This window comes from Chrysemys picta, chromosome 5 (genome assembly GCF_011386835.1).
Source record: "Chrysemys picta bellii isolate R12L10 chromosome 5, ASM1138683v2, whole genome shotgun sequence".
Classification (NCBI taxonomy): domain Eukaryota; kingdom Metazoa; phylum Chordata; order Testudines; family Emydidae; genus Chrysemys; species Chrysemys picta.
The window spans coordinates 135385886-135410783 of NC_088795.1; the positions used below are offsets into that span (position 1 = coordinate 135385886).

Sequence of the window (24898 nt, forward strand, 5' to 3'; positions counted from 1 at the left end):
GTGGGAGGGTGAACTAGCCAACGTAGCATTTCTCTTCCTTTCCTCTCTCTTATGTCACAGGGAACAGTCAAATGTTGGTACTGCTGGACACCCACCCAAGGGCAGGGGAGACCTACTTGCCAGGAAAAAGGATGGTCGTTTTTATTTCTCTCCTTCTGAAATGTTCAAGCTGTCATTCATCGCTTTAAAAATTAACACGATTTTGATTCTTGGTCTCTTCTGACTGCAACTAAAAGCCTTGTGTTGTATTTCTGTTTCCTCACAGCCCATCCATGAGCTCAGATTTCCAGCATTACAGTTTCAGGATGCCGAACATTGGGTTTCAGAACCTGCCTCTCAATATATACATTGTGGTTTTCGGCACTGCCATATTCGTCTTCATCCTTAGTTTACTCTTCTGTTGCTACTTGATCAGGTAAATAAACTACCATTACTATTTTCTGAAGCCAACTGAAATCTGTTTGGTCCCTGTCATGTGATGTGCCATGTGGTTCATTCAGGCATGGAGAGTACAATTAAGCCCCTTGCTGGAGGCGCTCTACCTTTTCTAGGATTGAACCCTTTTAATTAGTGTTCAAAGAAAACGAAACACTGTTTTTTTTCCCACCTAAATGGTAAAATTTTCCATAGGCGCAGCAAGACCTCTTAGATTTAATGAGTCTATTGATGATTTACTTTACTTGACTAGATTTGCATAGTGTTGCCTTCCCATCTGGCACTGTAAGCAGTGTTGTCTGGTCTTTACCACTGGATATCACCTATGAAATTATTTTAATTCTCCATTTTTAAGTAGAATAATTTGCTCAGTGGCTTAGTATTAGACCCACACATTCATATATATTAAATCCATGCCATATAGTAAGTACCTAATTTGATCCAGGCACATTTCTAGAGTTGACTCTAAAGGAAAGCAATTACATTGTGCTGCTTTTAAAGTGGATTTTTTTGTAATTTAAACGTGCAGGAAACGCATGATTTCTTGGCGTCCGTGTTTTCTGCTCGCTGCTTATACTATTTCGATGCATCTCTCGCTTTAATGAATAACTCATGTACTGTGTGATTAAGAAATGTTTGATACCTGCCCTATTTGCTTTTGTACACAAATTGCTCATTCAACAGCACAGTTTAGAGATTAATGATGCAGAGTTGACTTGTTAATCTGAACAGTGATGAATGTGGTCCGTAAAGGTCATTCTGGTTTTGGGAAGTTTGAATATTTAATTGTGAGGCAAAACTATTTCTCCCAGATCAAAATGGAAACATAGCCAAATAAATAATCTACAATAGAGGGGAGAGAAAAAAGTCTATTCTGAAAAGTCAGCATGCTGCAGTCTGCATGATTCAAGGCTGTGTCTGCCTCTCCTCGGTGGTCAGGAACAAAGGATCTCTTTGTGAAGATTTCAGTTTATTGGCAGCAGTTGTACCTCACCCCACGCACTTCTTAGATACCTTGCAAAACTCCTGCTGAAAACCTGCATATACACAGCTATTCTGCATATTATCTTCCTCTGTTTTTGTTCCGTTAACGTCTCTTATGTTTATGCACGCACTCCTCTTTGGCTTCTGTGGACAGAGGCGCTGTCTGTTGCCCAGCGGCACGCAGCAGGCTAACCTTTACACTTTCTCCCAAGCTGGAATTGAAAATGGAGGTATTGAAAATGACTAATGTAGATGAGATCAGCAGGGTTCTGCACCCATTGCTGGATGCCTTGTTCCAACAGGCACGAAGCACTTTGTGCTGCTGTGAACACTGGACCCATTGACCCTATTTACACTGGCTGGATAGCTGCTGGGGTGGGGCAGTGGGGCTGCTGTGTTTAATACCTAAAAGTCCAAAACAGCAGTTTCAGTAGCATAGATATCCCTTAGATCATAAAACCAGAGTACAAGCACTCAGTAACATTCACATATTTGCAGCTCCATAACTATTGCCCAAAGCAAAGCCTGATAAAATTTTTGGATGACTCAAAGATGGTCAGAGCGGTAAATAATAATGAGGACAGGGCAGTCCTACGGAGCAATCTTGATTGAATGGGACCAGCTTACCAAGCCAACAAATTTTAATACATCCAAAAGCAAAGTTATCCATCTAGGAACAAGGAATGCAGGCCACACCTACAGCCTACAGAATGGAAGACTGTATCCTGGAAAGCAGTGACTCTGAAAAGGATCTAGGTTGGGTCATGGTAGACCAGTAACTCAACATGAGCTCCCAGTGTAATGCTATGGCAAGAAGGGCTAATGCAGTCCCTGGATGTAAAACCAGCGGAGTAGTGAGTAGGAGTAGGGAGATGACTATACTTTTATATACGGCACTGGTTAGACCAGTACTGGAATACTACATCTGGTTTTGGTGATCGTACTTCCAAAAAAAAAAATCTAGACAAATTGGAGAGGGTGCAGAAAACAGCCACAAAAGTGATTTGAGAGCTGGAGAACATGCCTTACAGTCAGAGACTTAGAGTTAACGTAAGAACAGCCATACTGGGTCAGACCAAAAGTCCATCCAGCCCAGTATCCTGTCTACTGACAGTGACCAATGCCAGGTGTCCCAGAGGGCGTGAACCTAACAGGTAATGATCAAGTGATCTCTCTCCTGCCATCCATCTCCACCCTCTGACAAACAGATGCTAGGGCCACATTCCTTACCTATCGTGGCTAATAGCCATTAATGGACTTAACCTCAATTAATTTATCTAGTTCTCTTTTAAACCCTGTTATAGTCCTATCCTTCACAACCTCCTCAGGCAAGGAGTTCCACAGGTTGACTGTGGAACTGGGGGTAGGGATAGCTCAGTGGTTTGAGCATTGGCCTGCTAAACCCAGGATTGTGAGTTCAGTCCTTGAGGGGGCCACCTAAGGATCTGGGGCAAAATCAGTACTTGGTCCTGCTAGTGAAGGCAGGGGGCTGGACTCGATGACCTTTCAAGGTCCCTTCCAGTTCTAGGGGGCAGGATATCTCCATTAATTTTAATTTTAATTTGACTGTGTGCTATGTGAAGAACAACTTCCTTTTATTTTATTCATAGATTCATAGATTCTAGGACTGGAAGGGACCTCTTTAATCTCTCCTCATATGGGGCCTGTTCCAAACCCCTAATCATTTTAGTTGCCCTTCTCTGAACCTTTTCTAATGCCATTATATCTTTTTTGAGATGAGGAGACCACATCTGTACACAGTATTCAAGATGTGGGCGTACCATGGATTTATATAAGGGTACTAAGATATTCTCTCTTATTCTCTATCCCATTTTTTATCATTTTTTAATGATTCCTAACATCCTGTTTGCTTTTTTGACTGCCGCTGCACACTGCGTGGACGTCTTCAGAGAACTATCCACGATGACTCCAAGATCTCTTTCCTGTTTAGTTGTAGCTAAATTAGCCCCCATCATATTTTTTCCAATGTGCATTACTTTACATTTATCCACATTAAATTTCATTTGCCATTTTGTTGCCCAGTCACTTAGTTTTGTGAGATCTTCGCAATCTGCTTTGGTCTTAACTATCTTGAGCAGTTTAGTATCATCTGCAAACTTTGCCACCTCACTGTTTACCCCTTTCTCCAGATCACTTATGAATAAGTTGAATAGGATTGGTCCTAGGACTGACCCTTGGGGAACACCACTAGTTACCCCTCTCCATTCTGAAAATTTACCATTTATTACTACCGTTTGTTCCCTGTCTTTTAACCAGTTCTCAATCCATGAAAGGATCTTTCCTCTTATCCCATGACAACTTAATTTACGTAAGAGCCTTTGAGGGACCTTGTCAAAGGCTTTCTGGAAATCTAAGTACACTATGTCCACTGGATCCCCCTGGTCCACATGTATGTTGACCGCTTCAAAGAACTCTAATAGATTAGTAAGACGTGATTTCCCTTTACAGAAACCGTGTTGACTTTTGCCTAACTATTTATGTTCTTCTATGTGTCTGACAATTTTATTCTTAACTATTGTTTCAACTAATTTGCCCGGTTTGACTTTGCCAGGATCACCTCTAGAGCCCTTCTTAAATATTGGCGTTACATTAGCTATCTTCCAGTCATTGTGTACAGAAGCTGATTTAAAGGACCAGTTACAAACCATAGTTAATAGTTCCGCAATTTCACATTGGAGTTCTTTCAGAACTCTTGGGTGAACGTCATCTGGTCCCGGTGACTTGTTACTGTTAAGTTTATCAATTAATTCCCAAACCTCCTCTAGTGACACTTCAATCTGTGACAGTTCCTCAGATTTGTTACCTACAAAGGACAACTCAGGTTTGGGAATCTCCCTAACATCCTCAGCCATGAAGACTGAAGCAAAGAATTCATTTAGTTTCTCCGCAGTGACTTTGTCTTTAAGCGTTCCTTTTGTATTTCGATCATCCAGGGGCCCCACTGGTTGTTTAGCAGGCTTCCTGCTTCTGATGTACTTAAAAACATTATATTACCTTTTGAGTTTTTGTCTAACAATCTATTTAGCTTATCAAAATGAAAATGGAGACGTGACTTGATTAGTGTATAAGTACCTTCACAGGGAGGAAATACTAGGTACTAAAGGGCTCTTCAGTCTGGCAGACAAAGGCATAACAAGAGCCAATGGCTGCAAACTGAAGCTAGACAAAAGTTGTGCCTAACTTCTAATTTGAATTTAACAGAGAGGGTGATGAACCATTGGAACAAATTACGAAGGAAAGCGGTGGATTCTTCATCTCTTGATGTCTTCCAATCAAGACTGGAGGCCTTTCTGGAAGAGATGCTTCAGCCAAACACAAGTTACTGGGCTCAGTACGCAGTAACTGAATGAAACAGGCAGGCTACATGATCTGTTAGTCTCTTCTGGCGTTAAACTCCATGAATCTGTAAAAAGCCTCCCTCTCTCTTATAGTCATAATCAGCAGTTCCATTTGTTGTTTTCAGGATAAGCATGAACCTGAGAAACCTTTTTTCTGGGAGTAACTTAAATTAGTCAGGGCCTCAGTATATGATTTGATTTGCAGCCATGTAAATTGCCACATAATTGTCCTCCTTTGAATTTGCAGCATGATTGTGCTCCAGAACTTCAGCTTGAATTTTTGAAGTAAAATTAGATCTCCACCTGTCATGTTTGTAAAGAGAGCCTTCAAAACAGGAGCTGAGTATAGAGACATTTGCCTGAATCTGCAGAGAGTCTAAAACAATAGCTCCAGAGAGAAGTGGGCACTGTCCGTTCGTCCCAATAGAGTTTTTACTCTGAGGTGTAATTCTTTACATGTCAGCGTTGGTAACTATTGCACCTCTGACCAGCTTAGTAAAAATAGGCAAATGTACTCGTATGTCTTTATTGGGTGCAGTGGCAGTAGGATTGGATGCAGTGGGAGAATTAGTTGCTGTCATGATTTGCATGGATAGAGAATGAGGAATTCAAACTCTGCCTGTTCCATACAAACGCCTTAAAAAAATTAACCCCATCTGCCTGTGCTCCAAAAGGGGTAAGAAAAGAGGCATTTCTTTCACAGTGCCAGAAGCTTGAACTACCTCTTGTTTGTCAAAAACAAACTCTCCTCCCACACCTTTTTTGGGTGCCGAAATCCCCAGTAATATCCTACCTAGCTGCAAAACCTCCCTGGCAACTTCTGCAATGAAATTACCATTTTAATACAAAACTACATTTGGGGTAGGATAAAATAAATATGAATAAACAGTAACAGAGGCAGTATTGACTAGACCACACCGTGGTTCTCACTGGACCAGATCAATTAGGTCTTGCATGATGCATGAGGGCTTGATTTTAATGCACAGTCTGTGGAGCCAAAACAGGGTTTTGTTCAGGTGCTAACGCAAAGTATCCTATTGTCTAATTTTTCACTTTTTTCAGCAACCAGCATTGCTACAAGTACTTTTTGCAAATAACAGATGGAGCTTGCGACATAGTTATTTGATACATATTTCCCATATTCCATTCCTTCCTGTACGATCATGCTGCTTCCAAGCATTTGGTTTTAGGAGTTGCAAATAAAGCAGATAAAGTAGCACCCCCTCGGTAACATGATGAACTAATGTGTCAGACTGAAGGTCCTGGAGAACAAAAATTTGTACGACCTGATTCCTGGTGTATTTACATCTAGGCCGATGGCTGCCTGGATTAAGGTAACAGTACTGCCTTGGAGAAACTGGCAATAGGGCAGGTCTACCCTACCGCTTAAGTCGATCTAACTTATGTCACGCCGGGGTGCGAAAAAGACATTCCCCCTGAGCAATACAAATTACAGCGACCTAAGCACTGTCCACACCGGTGCTATGTCGGCAGGAGACTCTCTCACGCCAACATGGCTTCCATCTCTCACGGAGGTAGAGTAATTATGCCGACGGGAGAGCGCTGTCCTGTCAGTATAGAGCATCTTCACTAGACACAATGCAGCTACGCCCTTGTAGCGCTTTTAGTGTAGACCCTGCCCATAGTTTCACTAGACAGACTGTCTTCCTCCCTTCTGAAACTCCATGGGAGCCAAGAGATTTGCACTCCATGATAAGATTGGCTCTAAACAGAAGTATATTGGGTTATATATGAAATCTGTCCTGAAAAAGAGGGCAAGAAGGCTTGCATGAAGGGCTGAAATAAAATTAAATATTCCTCTACTCTTAAAAGTCATGCAGATGTGGAACATTTAATTCCACTCTTTTAAAGTAATGCTGCCTATTATGTTGCTGTTTGGGTGCATTCTATCTTCAGACTATAGACTATAACGGTTCAAAAAAGAACTAGATGAGTTCATGGAGGATAGGTCCATCAATGGCTATTAGTCAGGATGGGCAGGGATGGTGTCCCTAGCCTCTGTTGGACAGAAACTGGGAATGGGCAACAGGGGATGGATCACTTGATTACCTGTTCTGTTCATTCCCTCTGGGGCACCTGGCATTGGCCACTGTCGGAAGATGGGATACTAGGATAGATGGACCTTTGGTCTGACCCAGTATGGCCGTTCTTATGTTCAGCCTTTAAAAAAGGGAAAGAAATTTTGCAAAGACACTTGCTGATGTTTTTTTCTCTGCTTTAACTTTGGGGACATTAATGTGACACCAAATGTATTGCATTCAGTCCCATAAAACCCAAACTCGGGGATACTAACACCAATATGCCCCGTTAAATATTTTAAAGGGGGTCTTTGTGCTAATTTAAAGTAAATGCTAGTTTTGTCCATAATCAAGCTTTCGTACAGTTTATAGTGTGTTCGTGTTTATGGTTGCCACCTTTAGCTGAAACATTTCAAATTACGTAAGGGTGTGTGGGCCACTTCTTTCTCAAAGAGGCTGTTTATTCACGTTTGCCCTTCTGATTTTAAACATGCTCAGATTAAACAAGTCATTCCTGTCCGTTTTGGAAAGCTAAGGATGCAGTATCTCTTTGTTAAAAGTAGTATCTCTCTTACCCCGGAGAGAATTTAGAATCCTAGAATATCAGGGTTGGAAGGGACCTCAGAAGGTCATCTAGTCCAACCCTCTGTTCAAAGCAGGACTAATCCTCAGACAGATTTTTTGCCCCAAATCCCTAAATGGCCCCCTCAAGGATAGAACTCACAACTCTGGGTTTAGCAGGCCAATGCTCAAACCACTGAGCTATTCCTCCCCCCAATACTATGCTAACGTATTGCTGTTGTGCTGAGTTTGGGCTCCTTCTTGCACAATGATTCTCTTCTGTTCATGCTTGCCAATTGAAATAAGGATTTGTTTTCTCATATAAACCTATTTTTAGCCCATGGAAATTATACAGTCCTCTTGAATATAATGGGAACTTTATATTGCATGGAGTTTTTTTTTTGCTTGTTCTTACTTGTGTATTTCTCACCAAGTCCAGTGGGACAGTGTCAGATGTCAAGGAAGCGTTGCATTTGGTTTGTCTCTCTATGGAGAATTGCGTTTTTTGACAGAGTATCACAAATTGTTTTGAGTAGCTCTCTCAGAAGTCTAGAAGGCCAATTCTTTAATGAATTCCGCTTTGAATAAAATATTGCCTCTGGCATAGCGCTGTTGCCTATGCACAGAATACTGACGTGATGATGTCACTGAATATACAATACTATGAAAGCTGGGTACTGTACTCACTAGGAAGGCGAAAACATTGGTCTTTTCAAGCTGAGAATCCTCTCAGTTCAGGATTTGAAGGAATAAAGGGAGGAGCAGATAACTCTAACCAATAGAGGCTAATAGCAGCTCCAACCAATGAGAGATCTTTTTCATAAAGAAGCACTAGAGAAGGGACATTCCACTGTACTTCTGTTGTGGGCTGTACATAGTAGATCCATTGAGATACTGCATCTTTAAATGCTACTCTGTTGCAAAATGTAAGACTTTTATAAGGTTTTTTCTTCTAGACTGTGCTGCCTGTTTTACAGATTTCTATCTTTGAACTCGGAGAGGTTAAGTGTACTAATAATGGAGGTAAATCTATAAAATGTTATTTCCTCTGAATTTTGTTACCTTAGTAGTTTACTCACTTCATTACTGAAGCATATTCTAATAGTAGTTGAAATTGAAAGAAACAAAATTATCCAGAGAGATGCAATAGTCCCTTTTTAAAGAGAGAAGCCACTGGGTGTGGGGCATAAACATTGGAAGGGGATTCTAAATTCTAGCTGAAATGAGTGATTAATTTTGGAGATTAATGTGCCTTCATGATCTTGCTGCACTAATGGTGGAGAGCATGTTTTTAAAATACTGCATATTCTCTTCTCTAAAGATACCATCTGCCAGAACTCACTTCTGGATACTAGCTTCCTGGCATGAGACTGGTGAAAAAACTCCTCAGGCTCTGAAAGGTTCCTTGGTGCTGGGTTGTGTTAAGGGTTTTATTTGGGAGGCATGGGGGTTTGGACCCTCTCAGTTTTAGTGCCTTGGCATCACATTGGTGCCTGTTATCCAGCAATTTAGTGCTGGCAGGTGCTCAGTGCATTAGCACCAGAGACTTTCCATCATTTCAGCATGCGATACTGTAGGGCGGACAGTTGAAGAGGTTCAGCAACTGCATGAGAGCTTTGGTCTCTCTTTGTCCAGTGCCTTGGCGCTCCTCCCGTGTCAGCCTACGATGTAAGGCAGCCTCCACTGCATTAACAGCGTTTCCATGAGGCATTTGCAAGGCAGCTGTGGGGTCCTCTTTCCCCACTATCACAGAGCATTCTTGCTTGCATTTGGCCTCCAGAAAGGAATCTTGTTTTTGGTCTCTCTGGGCTCCAGAATTTAGAAAAGTCTCCTGTCCCAAAAGTTTTTTTTTTGCTTCCTTGGGGATTCCCCCCCTTGAGTTGGCCACTTTTACCCTGGCTCTTATTATTGGCATATCCTACAGTCTATCTGTGAAACCTCTCAATGATAACAGAGATTTCTTAATCCCACTGCATATGGTTGGCATTGGCCTTCTAGTCATTGCCTGTTGCAAGTTTTATTCTGACTTTTGGGCCATCCGTTGAGTGAGAATTCTAGTGGATGGTATCTTTAGAGAAGAGAAAATGGTGGCCCTAGAATTCAGCTTCTCTGTTGGTAGCTTTCCGATAGATTCTCTCCTGCTACTTATTCGTCACAGTTTCAAGATTATCTCGATTGGGATGAGGTGGAGAGGTTTGCCTCTTGATTTTTTTTTTTTTCGTGATTGGTTTATTTCTTGAGAAGCTTTGCTTCTTGTACTCTCCAAACTGAGAGGAACATGTCAAGGGTAGCACTTTAAGCTCGGGGACTGGTGCATGTCAGCCTGATTCATGGGGTACCCTGCTACTGCAGCCCTTAGGGACCAAAAAACCTCTGAGGGTCTGGGGAGTTCCATCAGTGGAATGTTAAGGAGCTGAAACCCAGGAATGAGCATCTCACTGGAATGTCTTCAGAGAAGCGGAATTACAGCTCAGTACATTACACATCTTCAAACCGTGTTGGAGACTGCAGTGGATGACGGTTCAGAAAAATTACTTACACCTGTCTGGCCTTTATGCGTGCACATTGCGACCATGTTCTAAAAGTCCTTGCCCAATTCTTTAGCATCCATAACTTTCCTCTTCAGTTTTATAAATGTTTTACCAACTGTCCAGCTTAAAGCGAGAAGCTATTTTTGATTTTATAAGCACAGTTGACATTTGTAAAGGGTTTTGTATCTTCAAATGGGCTGTATAAATGCTGCTGCTGTTCTTAAGGCTGGCAAAGATATTTTTAATAAATCTTAAATTAAAAATCATCAATGCAATTCAGCCTAGAGCAGCTGTTAATCCCTAGTTCTGTCTTTGAATGTACGTGTTTGTAAACCATGGCAGAGCATCAACCATACCAACACAGCTGTAATACTAACGGACTAGGAAATGCACTGCTTTTTCCTCTCACCCCCATGCCCCACCTTAGGCGTTTTAGGCTAAGCCTGACATTGGAGTTTTCCAAAAACAGATTTATAGCTTGTGAAACAAGATTAACATTAAATACATATACATACGTGGAGTGTAACTTTTCGTAACCACGTTAGCGCACTAAGCATTTTCTGTTGATTCTAAATTAAGGCTCTGATGTTTTTGATGAATTTTTTGTTTCACTCATTTTTGTCCCTAGCAATTGGGATGGGACGCTTCCATCTATGACTTAACCGTTCGTTCATTTTCATAAATAAATACTTCATCTCTTCCCATTGTCCACATTTGGAGTTCCTTGCTATTCAGGCGCTTTTTAATGTGGATTCATCCACTCAGTCTCCACCTCTTGATTCCTGCCAGAAAATGAAACTATACAGAAAACAAAAGCTGTACTTGGCTAGCAATTTGAAAGCCTTAAGAACTACTCGGGATAGCCTACACTTATGTCTCTCACTGCATAGAATCTTTATTATGGGCCTGATTCTGATCTCACTTAAAATTGATTTTACTCCAGTGTAACTCCGTGAATTCCAGAGGAGCAATTCATCATATACACCAGCGTAAGTGAGATTGGAGTCATGGTCTATAATAAGCTCATATGATTATGACTCCACAGTTAAATATAACACAAGTTGATCAGTTGTTAGGTAACCACAATCATTTGGTCTTCTGCTGAATTAAGTACATGAAAATAAATTTCCCAAGTTAAAGCTTCAATTTCCTGTAATTTTTAGCCGTGATTATCTCTTTGGCTATTAAATTGCCTCATGTCCCTTAACTGCAACTGAAAGCTGCAAAATCTCACTAGGTCTAAATCATTCTCCTATTTATTTTCCCTCTTAAAAAGGGATATTTATTTTTTGCTTTATAACCAGTTGAATGACTTACCTTGAATGTTTCTCTATAAGACATTGGATATCAGAAAACTACTTTCACACAATACTACATGTCGAAAGCACAGCAAACAATTGGCATTTGAGATTAATTTAACAACTCAATACAGTGACTAGGGCTCGAATGGTAAACACTTAAAAAGGGCAATTCCCTTTTCATTCTGTCCACTCCCCACATTTAAAGTACAAACAGAGGTGCCTTTCTCCACTACGTTCCCCAGGAGTTGAGCCCTGAGTATTCTACACTTCCCCATCACCAGAAAAAGATGCAGTGTCCATTCAACCCAGCATATGAATCTTAGTGGGAGAAGTGATTGAGGGGGGGGAAATGGCATGTATGTTAGCTGTTCGTACTGTTTGTCCTATCAATAACTTCTACGGGTTAAGAATTTGGTAAGCAGCATTTAACAACTCAGATAATGTTTTTGCAGCAAATTATATAGTTCAAAAAAGACAAATTGTACAAGGTTATCAGCAATTGAATGGAGATGTATATCTCGCCAATTATATCTAAGCTCTTAAAGTAACTCACTGGGAACTGGATACTGCATCATTATGTGTCCTATATTTTTCAAAGCTAAAAAAAGTTATTAAATATGAGGGGAAAATGCAAGTTTTTTTTTCTCTTATCTGGGTTTCGTGCTAATCCTAATATTTTGGCCTATTTTGTTCATATTTTCCTTTCTTGATTTCTAGGCTCAGACATCAGGCACACAAAGAGCTTTATGCCTACAAACAGGTGAGATGTTAAATAGCAAACTACTTTTTTCTCCCTGTCATCTTACAGATCAATCTGAGCAAGAACCGTTAATTTCTTGTGATTGTCACCATTTTAGGTTTCCACTGAGCTGTTCCAGAGTTTGTCTTGCCATTTTAGGCCTACCTCGGCAAGTACTTACATATGTGCTTAACTTTACTCACGTGAGTGGTTCCATTGAAGTCAGTGGGAATATCCACATGTTTAAAGTTACCCGCATACCTGTGTTTTGCAGAATCAGGGCCTTACTCTATATCAGTGCATGTTGTCAATTATTCCCTACAACAATCTAGGATTTGTATTCTTAATGTTACTCCCTATATACCAGGTGCTTTCTCAAAGTGATGGAGAAAGGATGGAGTTGACTAAGCAGAATAGATAAAATCAGTGATTTATAATAATGCAACTTTCAAAAAATGTATTTATAAGTGGAGCAGCCATGTGGCAGGAAATTGACTGGCATATCGCATCTCAAACCCAGTAGTGAGCTCTGGGTCAAACTCTGTGAGGCTAGATAACAAAAGGGGAAAATGCAAGACTTTCAGCCTCCTTCACGCAAGGAGAGTTCAGTTCCTTCCAAAACATCCAAAGCTTTCACAGACGGCAATGAATGTAATCAATTAAAATCCTGTATTTGACTGGATTTTCCCGGGTGAAGGGAAGAGTTGCTGCCAATTGAGGCACTGACTTTCTGTGCCTAGAGCTTGCACTGACTGGAGGGGGGAGGAAAACCTGAGTGTACTTGCCCTGGTGGTGGGATCTGTTCCCATTGCCTTCAATGGCAATAGATGTGCCCCAGCAACATGACTCACAGTTCTTGCCATGTTTACAGTAAGTAGTAATATACCTCTCCTACAGCAATAAAAGAAAAGTGCTGTCCCAGTGGATCAAAATTCAGTTCCCATGAACTGTATTTTGCTGGGTTAGATTACACGAACCCTCGGGGGCATTAAAGCAATGTACTGAATTTGGAATAGTGGGATTTCTCTGTAGGGAAAGTTTCCAAGTATTCTTGGCAGATCAAACAACTTCTTCCACTCACTCCTATAGACACACATCAGTGTCTGCTTCAAAATAAACACGGCTAATAGATTAGTGGCAGGATAAATTTAAATGCCCGCCTTTCTTTAGTGTTGTAGCCGTGTTGATCCCAGGATGTGACACACACACACACACACAAGGTGGGGTGAGGTAATATCTTTTGTTGGACCAATTTCTGTTGGAGGAAGAGAAGTTTCACAGAGCTCTTGTTCAGGTCTGGAAAAAGTAACTAGAGTGTTGCAGCTAACTGTGAGGTGGGACAGATTGTTAAGCACGTGGCAAGAAACCTCTTAAAATGAAGTGGGCAATTTAACACCTCTGCAGTCATGGGACAAAAGAAGGTTAGGAAGGCCACCTTGAGGAAGAATTTCTGGAAAAATTAACACTCAGCAATGATATACCTGAGGCCAAATCTACACTACACACTTACTTCAGTATAATTAAGTCACTCGGGTATGAAAAAGCCACACCCCTGAGCGACGTATTTATACCGACTGTAATCCCCCGAGCAGGTGGCACTTGATCGGCAGGAGAGCTCTCTTCCATCAGTTTAGAGTGTCTTTACCAGAAGCGCTACAGCGGTGCAGCTGTGCTGATGCAAGCTTGTAGTGTAGAGCTGCCCAAGATACATCAATGATATTTTCATCCTTTGGACAGATGACCTAAACTCCCTCATAGATTTCCACCGTCAGTTCACCAAACTCTCGAACGCTTCCACACCAGCCTCCCCTTCCAGCTTCAGCAATGGAACCCCACAGACAGGAATCGACAAGAAACCCAGAGATCACCACACTTACCTCCACAGAGCCAGTAACCACCCCAGACACACCAGGAAATCTGTTCTCCACAGACAGGCACTCAGATACCACAGAATCTGCTTCAAGGAGAAAGTTCAGGATACACATCTTAGTCAAACAAGGACTGAGAAGTAAATTGCATCACAGAACAGGCCACCCAAATACCGCAAGAGAACCTGCTCCAGTAGGGTGAGAGGAAGGGGACACACTGCCCACACACCACTAGTTGTCCCCTAATACCCCCACCGTGGAACCCATATGGGATGTCCTCAAACAATTACAACCTATACTTGACGGCGACCACATTCTGAAAGAAATCTTTCCTGAACCTCCTCTTCTGGCCTTCAAACAACCCCACAGCCTTGCCAAGCTCATCATCGGAAGCAAACTCCCCACACCCCAGGACACACCAACTCAGAGTGGCACCAGACCCTGCCAGAACAACCGATCCAAAACCTGCAGACATATCTGTGCTGCTATGATGATCAGTATCCCCGCAACACACCTTTTCAAGATCCATGGGTCCTACACATGCCTATCGTAACCTGTGCAGTACCTCATCCCGTTCATCAAATGCATCAACAGCAACTGTGTGGGTGAGACCAAACCATCGCTATGCTCTCAAACGAACTCACACAGAAAAATAATACAAGACAGAAACTCCTCATCACCGGTGGGCAAATACTCTTGACAAGGCAATCATTCCATATCTGACCTCTCAGTCCTAGTCCTCAAAGGAAACCTGAACATCTTTCAAAAGACGAGCCTGGGAACTTAAATTCATAATTGTACTAGATGCTGAAAATCATCTGAGACACTTGTTTTATGGCTCATTACAACAATTTGTAACCTAATATCCCTCCTTTGTCCTAGGACTGCAGAGGTGTTAATTGCCCGTTTCATTTTAAGTGTGTTTTTGCAACATGTGTTGGCCCCTTATGCATGACAATCTGTCCCAGCCTCTATTTAGTCATGACACTCTGGTTACCTTCTCCAGACCAATCTCTTCCACCAATAGAAGTTGGTCCAACAAAAGATATTCCCTCACCCACTTGTGTCTCAGCTTTCTTTAGTGTTTTGGTCATTTATCTTTCAGTTCTGTAGTCTGAGCAAACATTCTGACATTAATAACATTACAAATGTACAATCCTTTCTTTGTTTACAATCCTACTCCCTGCTAGTTAGCCAAACGGGATACAGAACTGTGAACAAAAACAAGGGGAAAAGGATGAATTGGTAAGAGGAGGAAATATCTGAATAATGAAGTTCATCAAACAATATGGGAAGATGGCATATTTGATTTCAGAAGGAGGTTCTCTGGATCTCATCCCCTTCTTTGGATTAGCCGTTGTAATCTGCACAATAGCTGCCTTCCCTCTCTCACGTGTTCTTGGCAAGCATTTTGAAAACTGTGTTTTTACTAGTTTACTATTCATGTCTGGTTTATTTAGGCTGTCGAGTTTCTGGTGGTGTTTTGTTTTTTGCTTTTTTTACTTCTAAAAACATTAGCTATAATTTGCCTACACATGTATATCAATGTTCAAAAATATCTATGTTGATGATCTCTATCTGTCCCTCTCTCTATTATATAAAAAATGTCCTTCAGAGCTCCAGGTTCCTGGGGAAGCACAGGAGAAACTTAGCGTAGTGGAATAAAAGACCCACAGCAGGGGCACAGCTGGCCTGGGCACAGTTGACTTGGGCTCCCCTTGCAGAGCTAAAATTGCTTTGTTGATGTTCAGGCTCAAGGACCCTCTCTCCTCAGTTGGTTGTTAGGGACATTCAATCCATATAGCTAAAGTGGAGGAAATACAGCACAGAAACTGTCACTTTAAATTATTTCCGTTAAAGATTAAATACAAAGGAAATTATTTACATCAGCTTTATTTCTTTGAAAGGAAATCTCTGAAGACCCAATTGATGTAATGAAGTACAGCGATCAGAAATGGTAGACGTCCCGGTCCTAATGCTGTCTCTCTGTCTTGCAGGTTATTCTAAAGGAAAAAGTAAAAGAGCTTAATCTGCATGAGGTAAGCAAGTGTTTTGGGGCTGCAGTGAGCTATTACACCTACAGAGCAAGGCCTCTTTCTCCAGTTCAGGAGTCCGCTGTCTATCATGTTCTTTTCTGGAATGATTAAACAACTCATGTAGATTTCACACACTCCTGCTTCTAGTCACTTGTAGTTGAGGGAGATGGGCAGAGTAAATAAAGAATAACCAAAAATCTACAGATAAGAGGGAACAAAATGAAAATAAAAATCCGCCATGTTACAATTTATGGTGTAAATAGATCAGGAGCAAATAGAACAATTGATTGTTCTGGATTAGTGTTATGGGTACTCATTTCTGCATTTATATCAGATTAGAGAGACAAAGTGGGTGAGGTAATATCTTTTACACCTCTGTGGAAGCTTGAAAGCGTGTCTCTTTCACCAGTGGAAGTTGGTACAGTAAAAGATATTACCTCACCCACCTTGTCTCTCTAATATCCTGGGACCAACACAGCAAACAACAATGGCTTACACCTGGTTGGTTCTTAAATTCCAGAATACCAATCATGTGCCCCAAAATGATTATTTAAGTACCTGTGCAGAACTCAATGTCCAAACTTAAGCCCCCAGGACACAAAAAAATGGGTTTTTATGCTAATATTTTAATTGGAGGGGGGAGGGACAGAGTTTGCGTCTAAGCTCAATTTGTCCTGAAAGCTTTGTCCACAAAACTTGATGACATGAAGTTATGGCATGACTGGGGGGTTGGCATCTATGACTGAATGGCTTGTTGGCCATTTTTTGGAAAGAACGAAGCAAGGCAAGAGGTGAGATAGAAGCCAGCAAGGAGGAGGCTAGAAATGGCTGAGAGAAATGAGTGGTGGCAGAGAGAAGAGTGGTGGAGATCTTATTAATGGGGGAAAACATTCTGGATTTAGTGAAGGCCACAGCACAAGGGGGACTGTTCACCCAGCCTCTCTGATTGCAGCATAGTCATGTTTAACTGTAGACGTGTAGGTGGGAAAGGAGTTGAATACCAGGTTGTCTAGGAACAGAAAGGTTGTTTACAGCAGTGAGGAACTGTTGCCACATCATTGTTACTTAGTAACCCAGTTTGGATTTTTAATGTGGTTTCAGTGTTACAGGAAGGTGACCAGAACAGACTAATGACTACATTGTCCGCTCTTGTCCCCACTTAAACTTAAACACGTTAGTTTCCATTCAGCTTCTGGATGGCCAAAGTGCATCTCCCTAATGCCGCCATGGCATAGTACTCAACGCTCGAGCCAAAATGTGTGTGTGACTGTGCAGAAGCTGTCTGAAAGGACAGCCCCCCAACACACAGCCTCTCTGCTTCTGCAGGCTCCGGTTGTTGCCATGAATTAATAGGGATAGAGGCAGCAGAAGAGCCCAGAGCAAAGCAGAAATAATGGCGGGGTGGGTAACTGCGATGGAGAGACAGAGCCCGTGGCCTGAGGCAGCATCCAGTGATGGTCAGGCAGAGAGGGACTGCAGCAGTCATGGGGCACTGGGAGCACAATATGTATGTTATGTAACGCACATCCCCAGTCCCCGAACTAGCCTCAGTGTAAACAGATGTCATTGTCATGGTGTTCCCTAGAATATTTTAGAAGTCTAATTTGTTAATGAAACAACTGGAAGCCTGACTCTGAAATACTCTGTACCACATCATCGGCTTCCTGCATGTGGAAGCTGACTTGCTGTTGCTGAATCAGAAAGGCTCCTACACTGAAGTTTGGGCAGGATGTGGGTTTGGGGTGGAGGGGGAGAAGCATTTGGGGACAGAAATAATGTATGTAAGATGATAGTCAAATGTGGGTCCCTCAAATATAACCGTATAACGGTGATTTCTGGCTCAGACTTGGTAATGGGTCAGATGAGTACATTTCTGGTTGCTACCTGAGTTGGGCTGAGTAAACTCTGTGGGACTTCATTCCAGTTTAAAAACACCCAGCCGCTTAAGCTTCTGTCCATTGTGATTGCAGAGATCCCCCTTCACAGTATGAGCCATAACAATGCTGCCTTCCTGAGTCTGCAGATAGATAAACAATACCTTGAGAGGTAGGAAGGGCACCCATTCACAGCAGCAAGATGTCTACTTTGGTAGGTTCAGAATTATGCCATTGCTGACTATTTCGCTGCTGATTACTTTAGCAAGAACCTGGAGTTCTTAAAATCTTAGGACTGGAAGGGACCTCAAGAGGTCATCTGATCAAGGCCCTTGCACACAGGGCAGGACTAAGTATTCTCTAGACTATCCCTGACAGGTGTTTGCCTAATCTGCTCTCAAAAATCTCCAGTGACGGAGATTCCACAACCTCCCTAGGCAATTTATTCCAGTATTTAACTACCAGGATTGCAGTGGAGCATGCAACAATTAGCACCACTGCTCCCAACCCGCACCACCCTGCCACCTTCATGAGTCAAAAGTGTGCCTCAGTGTGCCCTTGTTGCCAAGAAGGCTAATGGCATTTTGGGCTGTATAAGTAGGAGCATTGCCAGCAGATCGAGGGACGTGATCATTCCCCTCTATTCAACATGGGTGAGGCCTCATCTGGAGTACTGTGTCCAGTTTGGGGCCCCACACTACAAGAAGGATGTGGAAAAATTGGAAAGAGTCCAGCAGAGGGCAACAAAAATGATTAGGGGCTGGAGCACATGACTTATGAGGAGAGGCTGAGGGAACTGGGATTGTTTAGTCTGCAGAAGAGAAGAGTGAGGGGGGATTTAATAGCTGCTTTCAACTACCTGAAAGGGGGTTCCAAAGAGGATGGATCTAGACTGTTCTCAGTGGTACCAGATGACAGAACAAGGAGTAATGGTCTCAAGTTGCAGTGGAAAAGGTTTAGGTTGGATATTAGGGAAAACTTTTTCACTAGGAAGGTGGTAAAGCACTGGAATGGGTTACCTAGGGAGGTGGTGGAATCTCTTTCCTTAGAGATTTTTAAGGTCAGGCTTGACAAAGCCCTGGCTGGGATGATTTAGTTGGGGATTAGTCCTGCTTTGAGCAGGGGTTTGGACTAGATGACCTCCTGAGGTCCCTTCCAACCCTGATATTCTATAATTCTATGATTCATTAGATGCCTAGATGGACATTGGTACGGGTTCAAATTGTATTTGGCACTGGTGTGATTGCTACTGGAATACTGTGTCCAGTTCTGGTGTCCACAGTTGAAGAAGGATGTTGATAGATTAGAGAGGACTCAAAGAAGAGCCGTGAGAATGATTAAAAGATTGGAAATCATGCTTTGTAGTGAAAAACTCAAGGAGCTCAATCTAGTTATTTCAACAAAGAGAAGCTTAAGGGGTGACTTGATCACAATCTGTAAGTATGAACATGGGGAACAAAAAATTGGTAACAGAGAGCTCCTCAATCTAACAGACAAAAGCATAACAAGATTCAGTGGCTGGAAGCTTAGGCTAGATAAATTCAGACTTAAAATGAGGTGTGAATTTCTAACAGTCAGGGTAATTAACCATTTGAACAATTTACCAAGGGATGTGGTGGATTCTCTGTCACTAGCAACTTTTAAATCAAGATTGGATGTTTTGCTAAAAGATCTGCTCTAGTTCAAGCAGGAATTAATCCACGGAAATCTTATTGCCTGTGTTATACAGGCGGTCAAATTAAATGATCACAGTGGTCCGTTCTGGCTTTAAAATCAATGAACTTCCAGCTATAGATTGGAATCCTATTCCAATTTAAACCTTACGCCAGGAAATAAACTAGTGATTTCCTTGTCCACTATTATATCCTAGTAAACAGGGTGGGTTGACTTATGGGGTCTGTATACCAGCTGACATTTCTGAAGGAATGAAACTTAAACCACCTAGAAATATCTGTGTGCCAGGTCAAAAGAATTAAACAGGCTGCACTCTCCCTTCTGGGGACTCTACTAGAGAAGGGTGTGTGTGTGTTTGTGCGCGCACTTCTGAGCTCTCAGGACACAGGCCAAACATTTCGGCCTCCATTGACATGCTGTGGATGTTGAGCCTCGTGCAATGTGACAATATTACCAAACAAAAGCCTGTTTTATGCATTTTAAACATTTCTGCCCTGGTAAAACTTGTTCTCAAGCGCTCCCATCTGCCCTAAAGATTAATTCCCTGCAGGGTGGGGTAGAGGGAGGTTTACGCTTTTTGTTTACCCCAGAGTTTGGTGGAGAAATGCCCCAAACCAGGTTCAGATGTCTTTATTTCTGTTTTAAAAGTTGAAATAAAACCCCCGACCTGTTTCACAGCTCCAAAGAATTTTAGGGGAGCAAATCTGAGTTAACTCACCTACCAGACGTTAGCTTGATTTGTCTAGAAACAACCACAAATTTTAATTCTCCAAATCTAGAAAGTCTCCTAACAGGAAAAGCCGACTTGTCCCTAATTACAGTGATGCCGTCAGCACTGTCACGATATCTTGCGGAGACGCTGCATTTAAATTGCAGGCCATCAGAGAGAAGAGAACTCTGGCTTGCAGAACCTGAGGCAGCTCTGACCAGCATGAATCTGACACCACTCTACCACTGCCTTGGGGAAGCTAAGGGAACACAGCCAGTTATGCCGTTGGACCAAAGCAAGACTTGCCAGCAGCTATTTTAAATGAAGAAGTGATTTATGTATGAAACAAACTCCTATGCCTGGACCTACTGCGGTAGGGAAGGAATATCCCACAGGACTGTCGTTGAAGTTTGCTGGACGGTCTCAAAAATATTCCCCATCAGAAACACCATTTTCTCCTCTACCTCTGTTATTTAGACTTGCAGTAATAAGTGTGTGTCTGCTTCATCCAGTAGCCGGTGTTAGGCAGGCCTTTCGCCTGGTTTTAAGGCAGGTAGTCCTCTTTTTCTATGGTCACACGGATGCAGGTGGAGCAGTGCGCTCTTCAAAATGGCATCCTCCATGCGGTGTTGACCTTGACCGTACCATACATGCAAGGTCACAAGAATGGGATCACATCTGGGCCCACACCATTCCCGGAAGTACTGGCATGTCCAGGATGCTGGGGACGCGGCAGTGGCTCTTAGCCAGCATTCACCCATCACAGCATGTGCCCTGCCACTGTGAAGCGTTCATGGTGTGCGGTGGGAATGTTTAGTTACAGGAGGAGCTGAGATACACTTGACTGTACCTGGAATAATATTAATACTCAGTCTGCCCGTGATGCCTCTCGTCCGCGGTACTTAAGGCCCTGATGCAGCGTTCGCTTCCAGGCACCTCTTTACCAGGAAGATGTAGGCGAGCTGGAGAGAGCTCAAAGAAGAGCAGCAGAAATAATTATGGGGCTTCCGCAACCTAGCTTAGGAAGGAAGATGAACAGAGCGCAATTGTTTTTCCCTTTAATTCAGAAAAAGCTGAAAAGAAACGTCCTAAAAATTCACCTTTTGGGCACTGTTGACTGCTCCGGTTGCTGCTCGTAAGAGCTGGCAGACACTCGGGAGAGAAAGGGTCCTGTAGCGCTCTTTGATTCCGCCCGTCTGCTCTATTTTCTGTAGTGCCACTTGACAGGCCATTAACATGGTGCAAACTAGGTGTTCACAGTACTGAAAAAAAGAAGTCTGGATAGCAATCTGGGGCCCAATCCTGAGGGCTTGACTTGGGCAAACCTGCTTTGAAGTCAGTGAGAGTTTGCCTATGCTGCAGGATTGATCTGATCTGTAAAGAGAATTCCAGACTGATGACTGGATATAATCAATTGATCTTGCTCCCTTTGAAAAGGTTTGGGCAGTCAAGAACTCCTCGTGTTCCTGCAGCTCTTGCCATTGGAGTGTGCTGCACCCGGGGGACGGGTTGTCTGTTTGCTAAGCCTTTTGGGAGCTTTGCCTTTTGGGAGCTTTCAGTTCTATGAGAAGAACAGCATTAAAATACAGCACAGCACATTAAAGAACCCTGCACCACTGCAAGCACAAGTATCAATGACGCAACCCCAGGAAAATATCATTTCAGTGAAGAATCAGAGGCAAAAGGAGTTGGAAGCATTCAAAATGGGTTAGGAGGAACCTGTGATTCAGACTAAGGAATCAAAATGTATTCCTCATACAAGCACCTCCGATAACTATCTCCAGCCACCTTTAATGTGCTTCAATCAACTCTAGTTTTACTTGTACTTCAGGATATTTAATGTTCTGTTCCTTTGTATTTTCTGCATAAGCTTCAGGGCTTGGAAAGGCAGGAGGTGATCATTATAGATACTACTTCTGTAGTATTTCACATATGCAAAGCCCTGTACAGATTTTCACTAACCTTAATAACAGTCTGTGAGGGAGATGAGTATTATCCCTCTTCTGCAGATGGGGAAACTCAGGCAGAGAGGTTAAGTGAGTTGCCCAAGGTGACAGGTGGTTGAGTCAGGATTAGAGTTTAGGAGTTACTGGCTCCCAGGTTTATGCCACTAGACCATGTGCCTCAAGTTTGTAGTCTCTATTTTATCTTTTACAAGACACTAATGCATTGGCCTCACAGAAAGCAAGTAACTCAGAAGAACCCCACCCACACTGGGCCACTGCTGTGTTTGCTGAACTGGATTAGCGTGACTGGTCAGCCATCTTGGGTGGACAGGGTCAGACTGCGTCTATACCGAACTTAGAAACTCTCCTAGCCTATACCCCTACTCCTAGCCAGGACCTCGTTCCTAGTTTTTCATACAGTGAAGATCTAGCCTAAAATACTGTTTCTAAACTTGGGCTTACCACTAGCCAGCCAACCCCTGTTTTAAAACTGAGCTGGCCTGAACTGGTTTTAAATTTGGTTTCTAACTAGTTCAACCCAGTGTAGAAAGGAATAACCCTCTCCTAGGCAAAGTATGGGTGTTTGACGTCAGCCATGGCGGCAGTCTCCCTGTAGAGCACTGCTGAGGAAGAGCAACACGCAGAATAAATGTTAAAAGGAAATCGGACTGGGCTTGCCCATAGTGGAAAGGAGTCGGTGGATCTAAAAGAAGGGTAGTTACTGAGTAGCAGGATGGTGAAAGCCCTAGTCTTTTCCCTGCTGGTGATTTAATGGAAATGAGGTTGGGGGAAGTCCAGCTTGGGACCCATCTGCACTGTAGGAGCTTTCATGTTGAGAAACCTAATTACAGCGTAGCAGTCCCAGGACTTACATTGTACAGTAGAACCTCAGAGTTACGAACTGACCAGTCAAACACACACCTCATTTGGAACCGGAAGTACATAATCAGGCAGAAGCAGAGACCAAACAAAGGCAAATATAGTACCGTACTGTGTTAAACGTAAGCTACTACAATAATAAAGGGAAAGCAGCATTTTTCTTCTGCATAATAAAGTTTCAAAGCGGTATTAAGTCAATGTTCAGTTGTAAACTTTTGAAAGAACAACCATAACGTTTTGTTCAGAGTTACAAACATTTCAGCGTTCCGAACAACCACCATGCCCTAGGTGTTCGTAACGCTGAGATTCTACTGTAATTCGGACTGAGTTGTATTTTCACCTCCTCCCAAACCAGGCCGCAATACAGTCCAAGGTTGTAGCATGGTCTGGGCCGACTGTTGAAACCCGGGTCAGGCCTGTCCATACTACGTGACTAAATCCTGTATTATATTAAGCCCCTCCCACCCACCCCCAAAAAAGAGTAGCTTCCACAGTGCAGATGGGAACTTGATTCTGAACAAAGAGCTATCCACACCATGAAAAGCGCCCACGCAGTAGTCTTGAAATAAGAGAGGCTGAAGAGCTGGAATAGCAGGAGTCCTTATGGACCAGGATTAAGGTGATTTGGAAGGGTTCTCTAGGTATCTTGTACAGCCAAGGCCTGGCTAGGTCAGATATGAGGCAGGCGATTTGACCTGTAAATTCAGCTACAAATATCTCCCCACCTAATAATTTTTTTTACCAGCAATCCAGTGGGCGTAGTGGTACATAGGTCCTGGTACTAGGGGTGCTATTGTACCCCCTGGCTTGAAGTGGTTTCCATTATATACAGGATTTACAGTTTGGTTCAATGGCTCTCAGCACCCCGTAGTGGTTTGGCCAATGTGAAGGACATCGTGGATTTTATAAATAGGATATTAGTGCTGGACAACATGTCATTTACAGGGTTGCCATAGTGAGTAGGAAAGAAGTCTCTGTTTCTTGTGTGCATAATCTTTAGTTGTTCACTTTTGAAAGTCAAATGGAGCATTAACAATCGCCTGAGTGCTTCTGCTTCGCTGGCATCATTTCCATAGATCACTGAGTATCCTTGGTGCCTTTCTGCAAGCGCATATTCTACTATGCTTACTGATTAGCTCCCTTGAAATAGCCCAGTGGTCAACAGTGGAAAGTTGGCTGGATCTAGGAGCCTATTGCCAGAGAGGTGTGGCTGCTATTGACAGTTAAGCCAAGCGTTTCAATGAAGAGCTAGTGACAGTTGTGTGGGAGTGAGTTTTACACGCTAAGAATTTTTTTTTTTTTTTTTAAACCAAGAGCATGTCACAAGGTGGGGAGAGGGCTCTCGGGTAGTCTGTATCGACTGAGCGTCTGTCTGACCATTCCCCGCGATAAAAGGCGATAAGTTGTGTTGGGGTGATTAGAGCCCAGTCATTTGTATTAAATGCAGAGAATGTTAAACTCTTTGATTTGGATTCACGTGTCAGATTAACGAACTGAGGCCCTTGGTTACTTATCACTTAAACTCTCCCAACCCTGACACATGTGACTGTTCCAAACTCAGATTGGTCTGTGCGCGGTTACTCAGCAGAAGCCTCACAGAACAGGTTCTATCCAGCGCAGAGCACTTGCATTTCTCTTACACTCTCTCTGGATTTGCCTATGCTAGAAGAAAAACATTGAGAGGGAAGCTTAGCCCTTCAGAAAGGCAGAGTTGTGTCCAATGTCAAGACTGCAGGTTCACTGTGGCCATGTCTACACAACAAAATTCTGTCGACCGAATTTATGTCGGCATACAGCCACTGCAGTTACTAAATCACTTGTGTGTACACACCTGTGGCTCCTTGTGTGGGTGGTGCACGTCCTCCCCAGGAGCACTTGTATCGATTGTATTGTCAGTGTGGGACATGGTGGGATGGCTCCTGAAGGCCCTTAACAGTCAACGTAAGCTATGCAGTATCTATAC

At 42.7% G+C, this 24898-nt stretch overlaps 1 protein-coding gene across 4 annotated transcripts in view; it reads left to right on the forward strand.

Annotated features, from left to right (window-relative positions):
• Nucleotides 1–24898, forward strand: part of RNF24 (ring finger protein 24) — a 75834-nt gene that overhangs the window by 39325 nt on the left and 11611 nt on the right. For 3 of the 4 annotated variants that reach the window (XM_065598355.1, XM_065598354.1, XM_024106381.3), the window contains 3 exons: nt 266–415; nt 11928–11970; nt 15815–15856. In XM_065598355.1, the coding sequence (XP_065454427.1) occupies nt 273–415; nt 11928–11970; nt 15815–15856 (228 nt within the window). In that variant the 5' untranslated portion in view covers nt 266–272. The remainder of the gene's footprint in view (nt 1–265; nt 416–11927; nt 11971–15814; nt 15857–24898) is intronic. The other variant, XM_065598356.1, reaches the window with a different exon arrangement.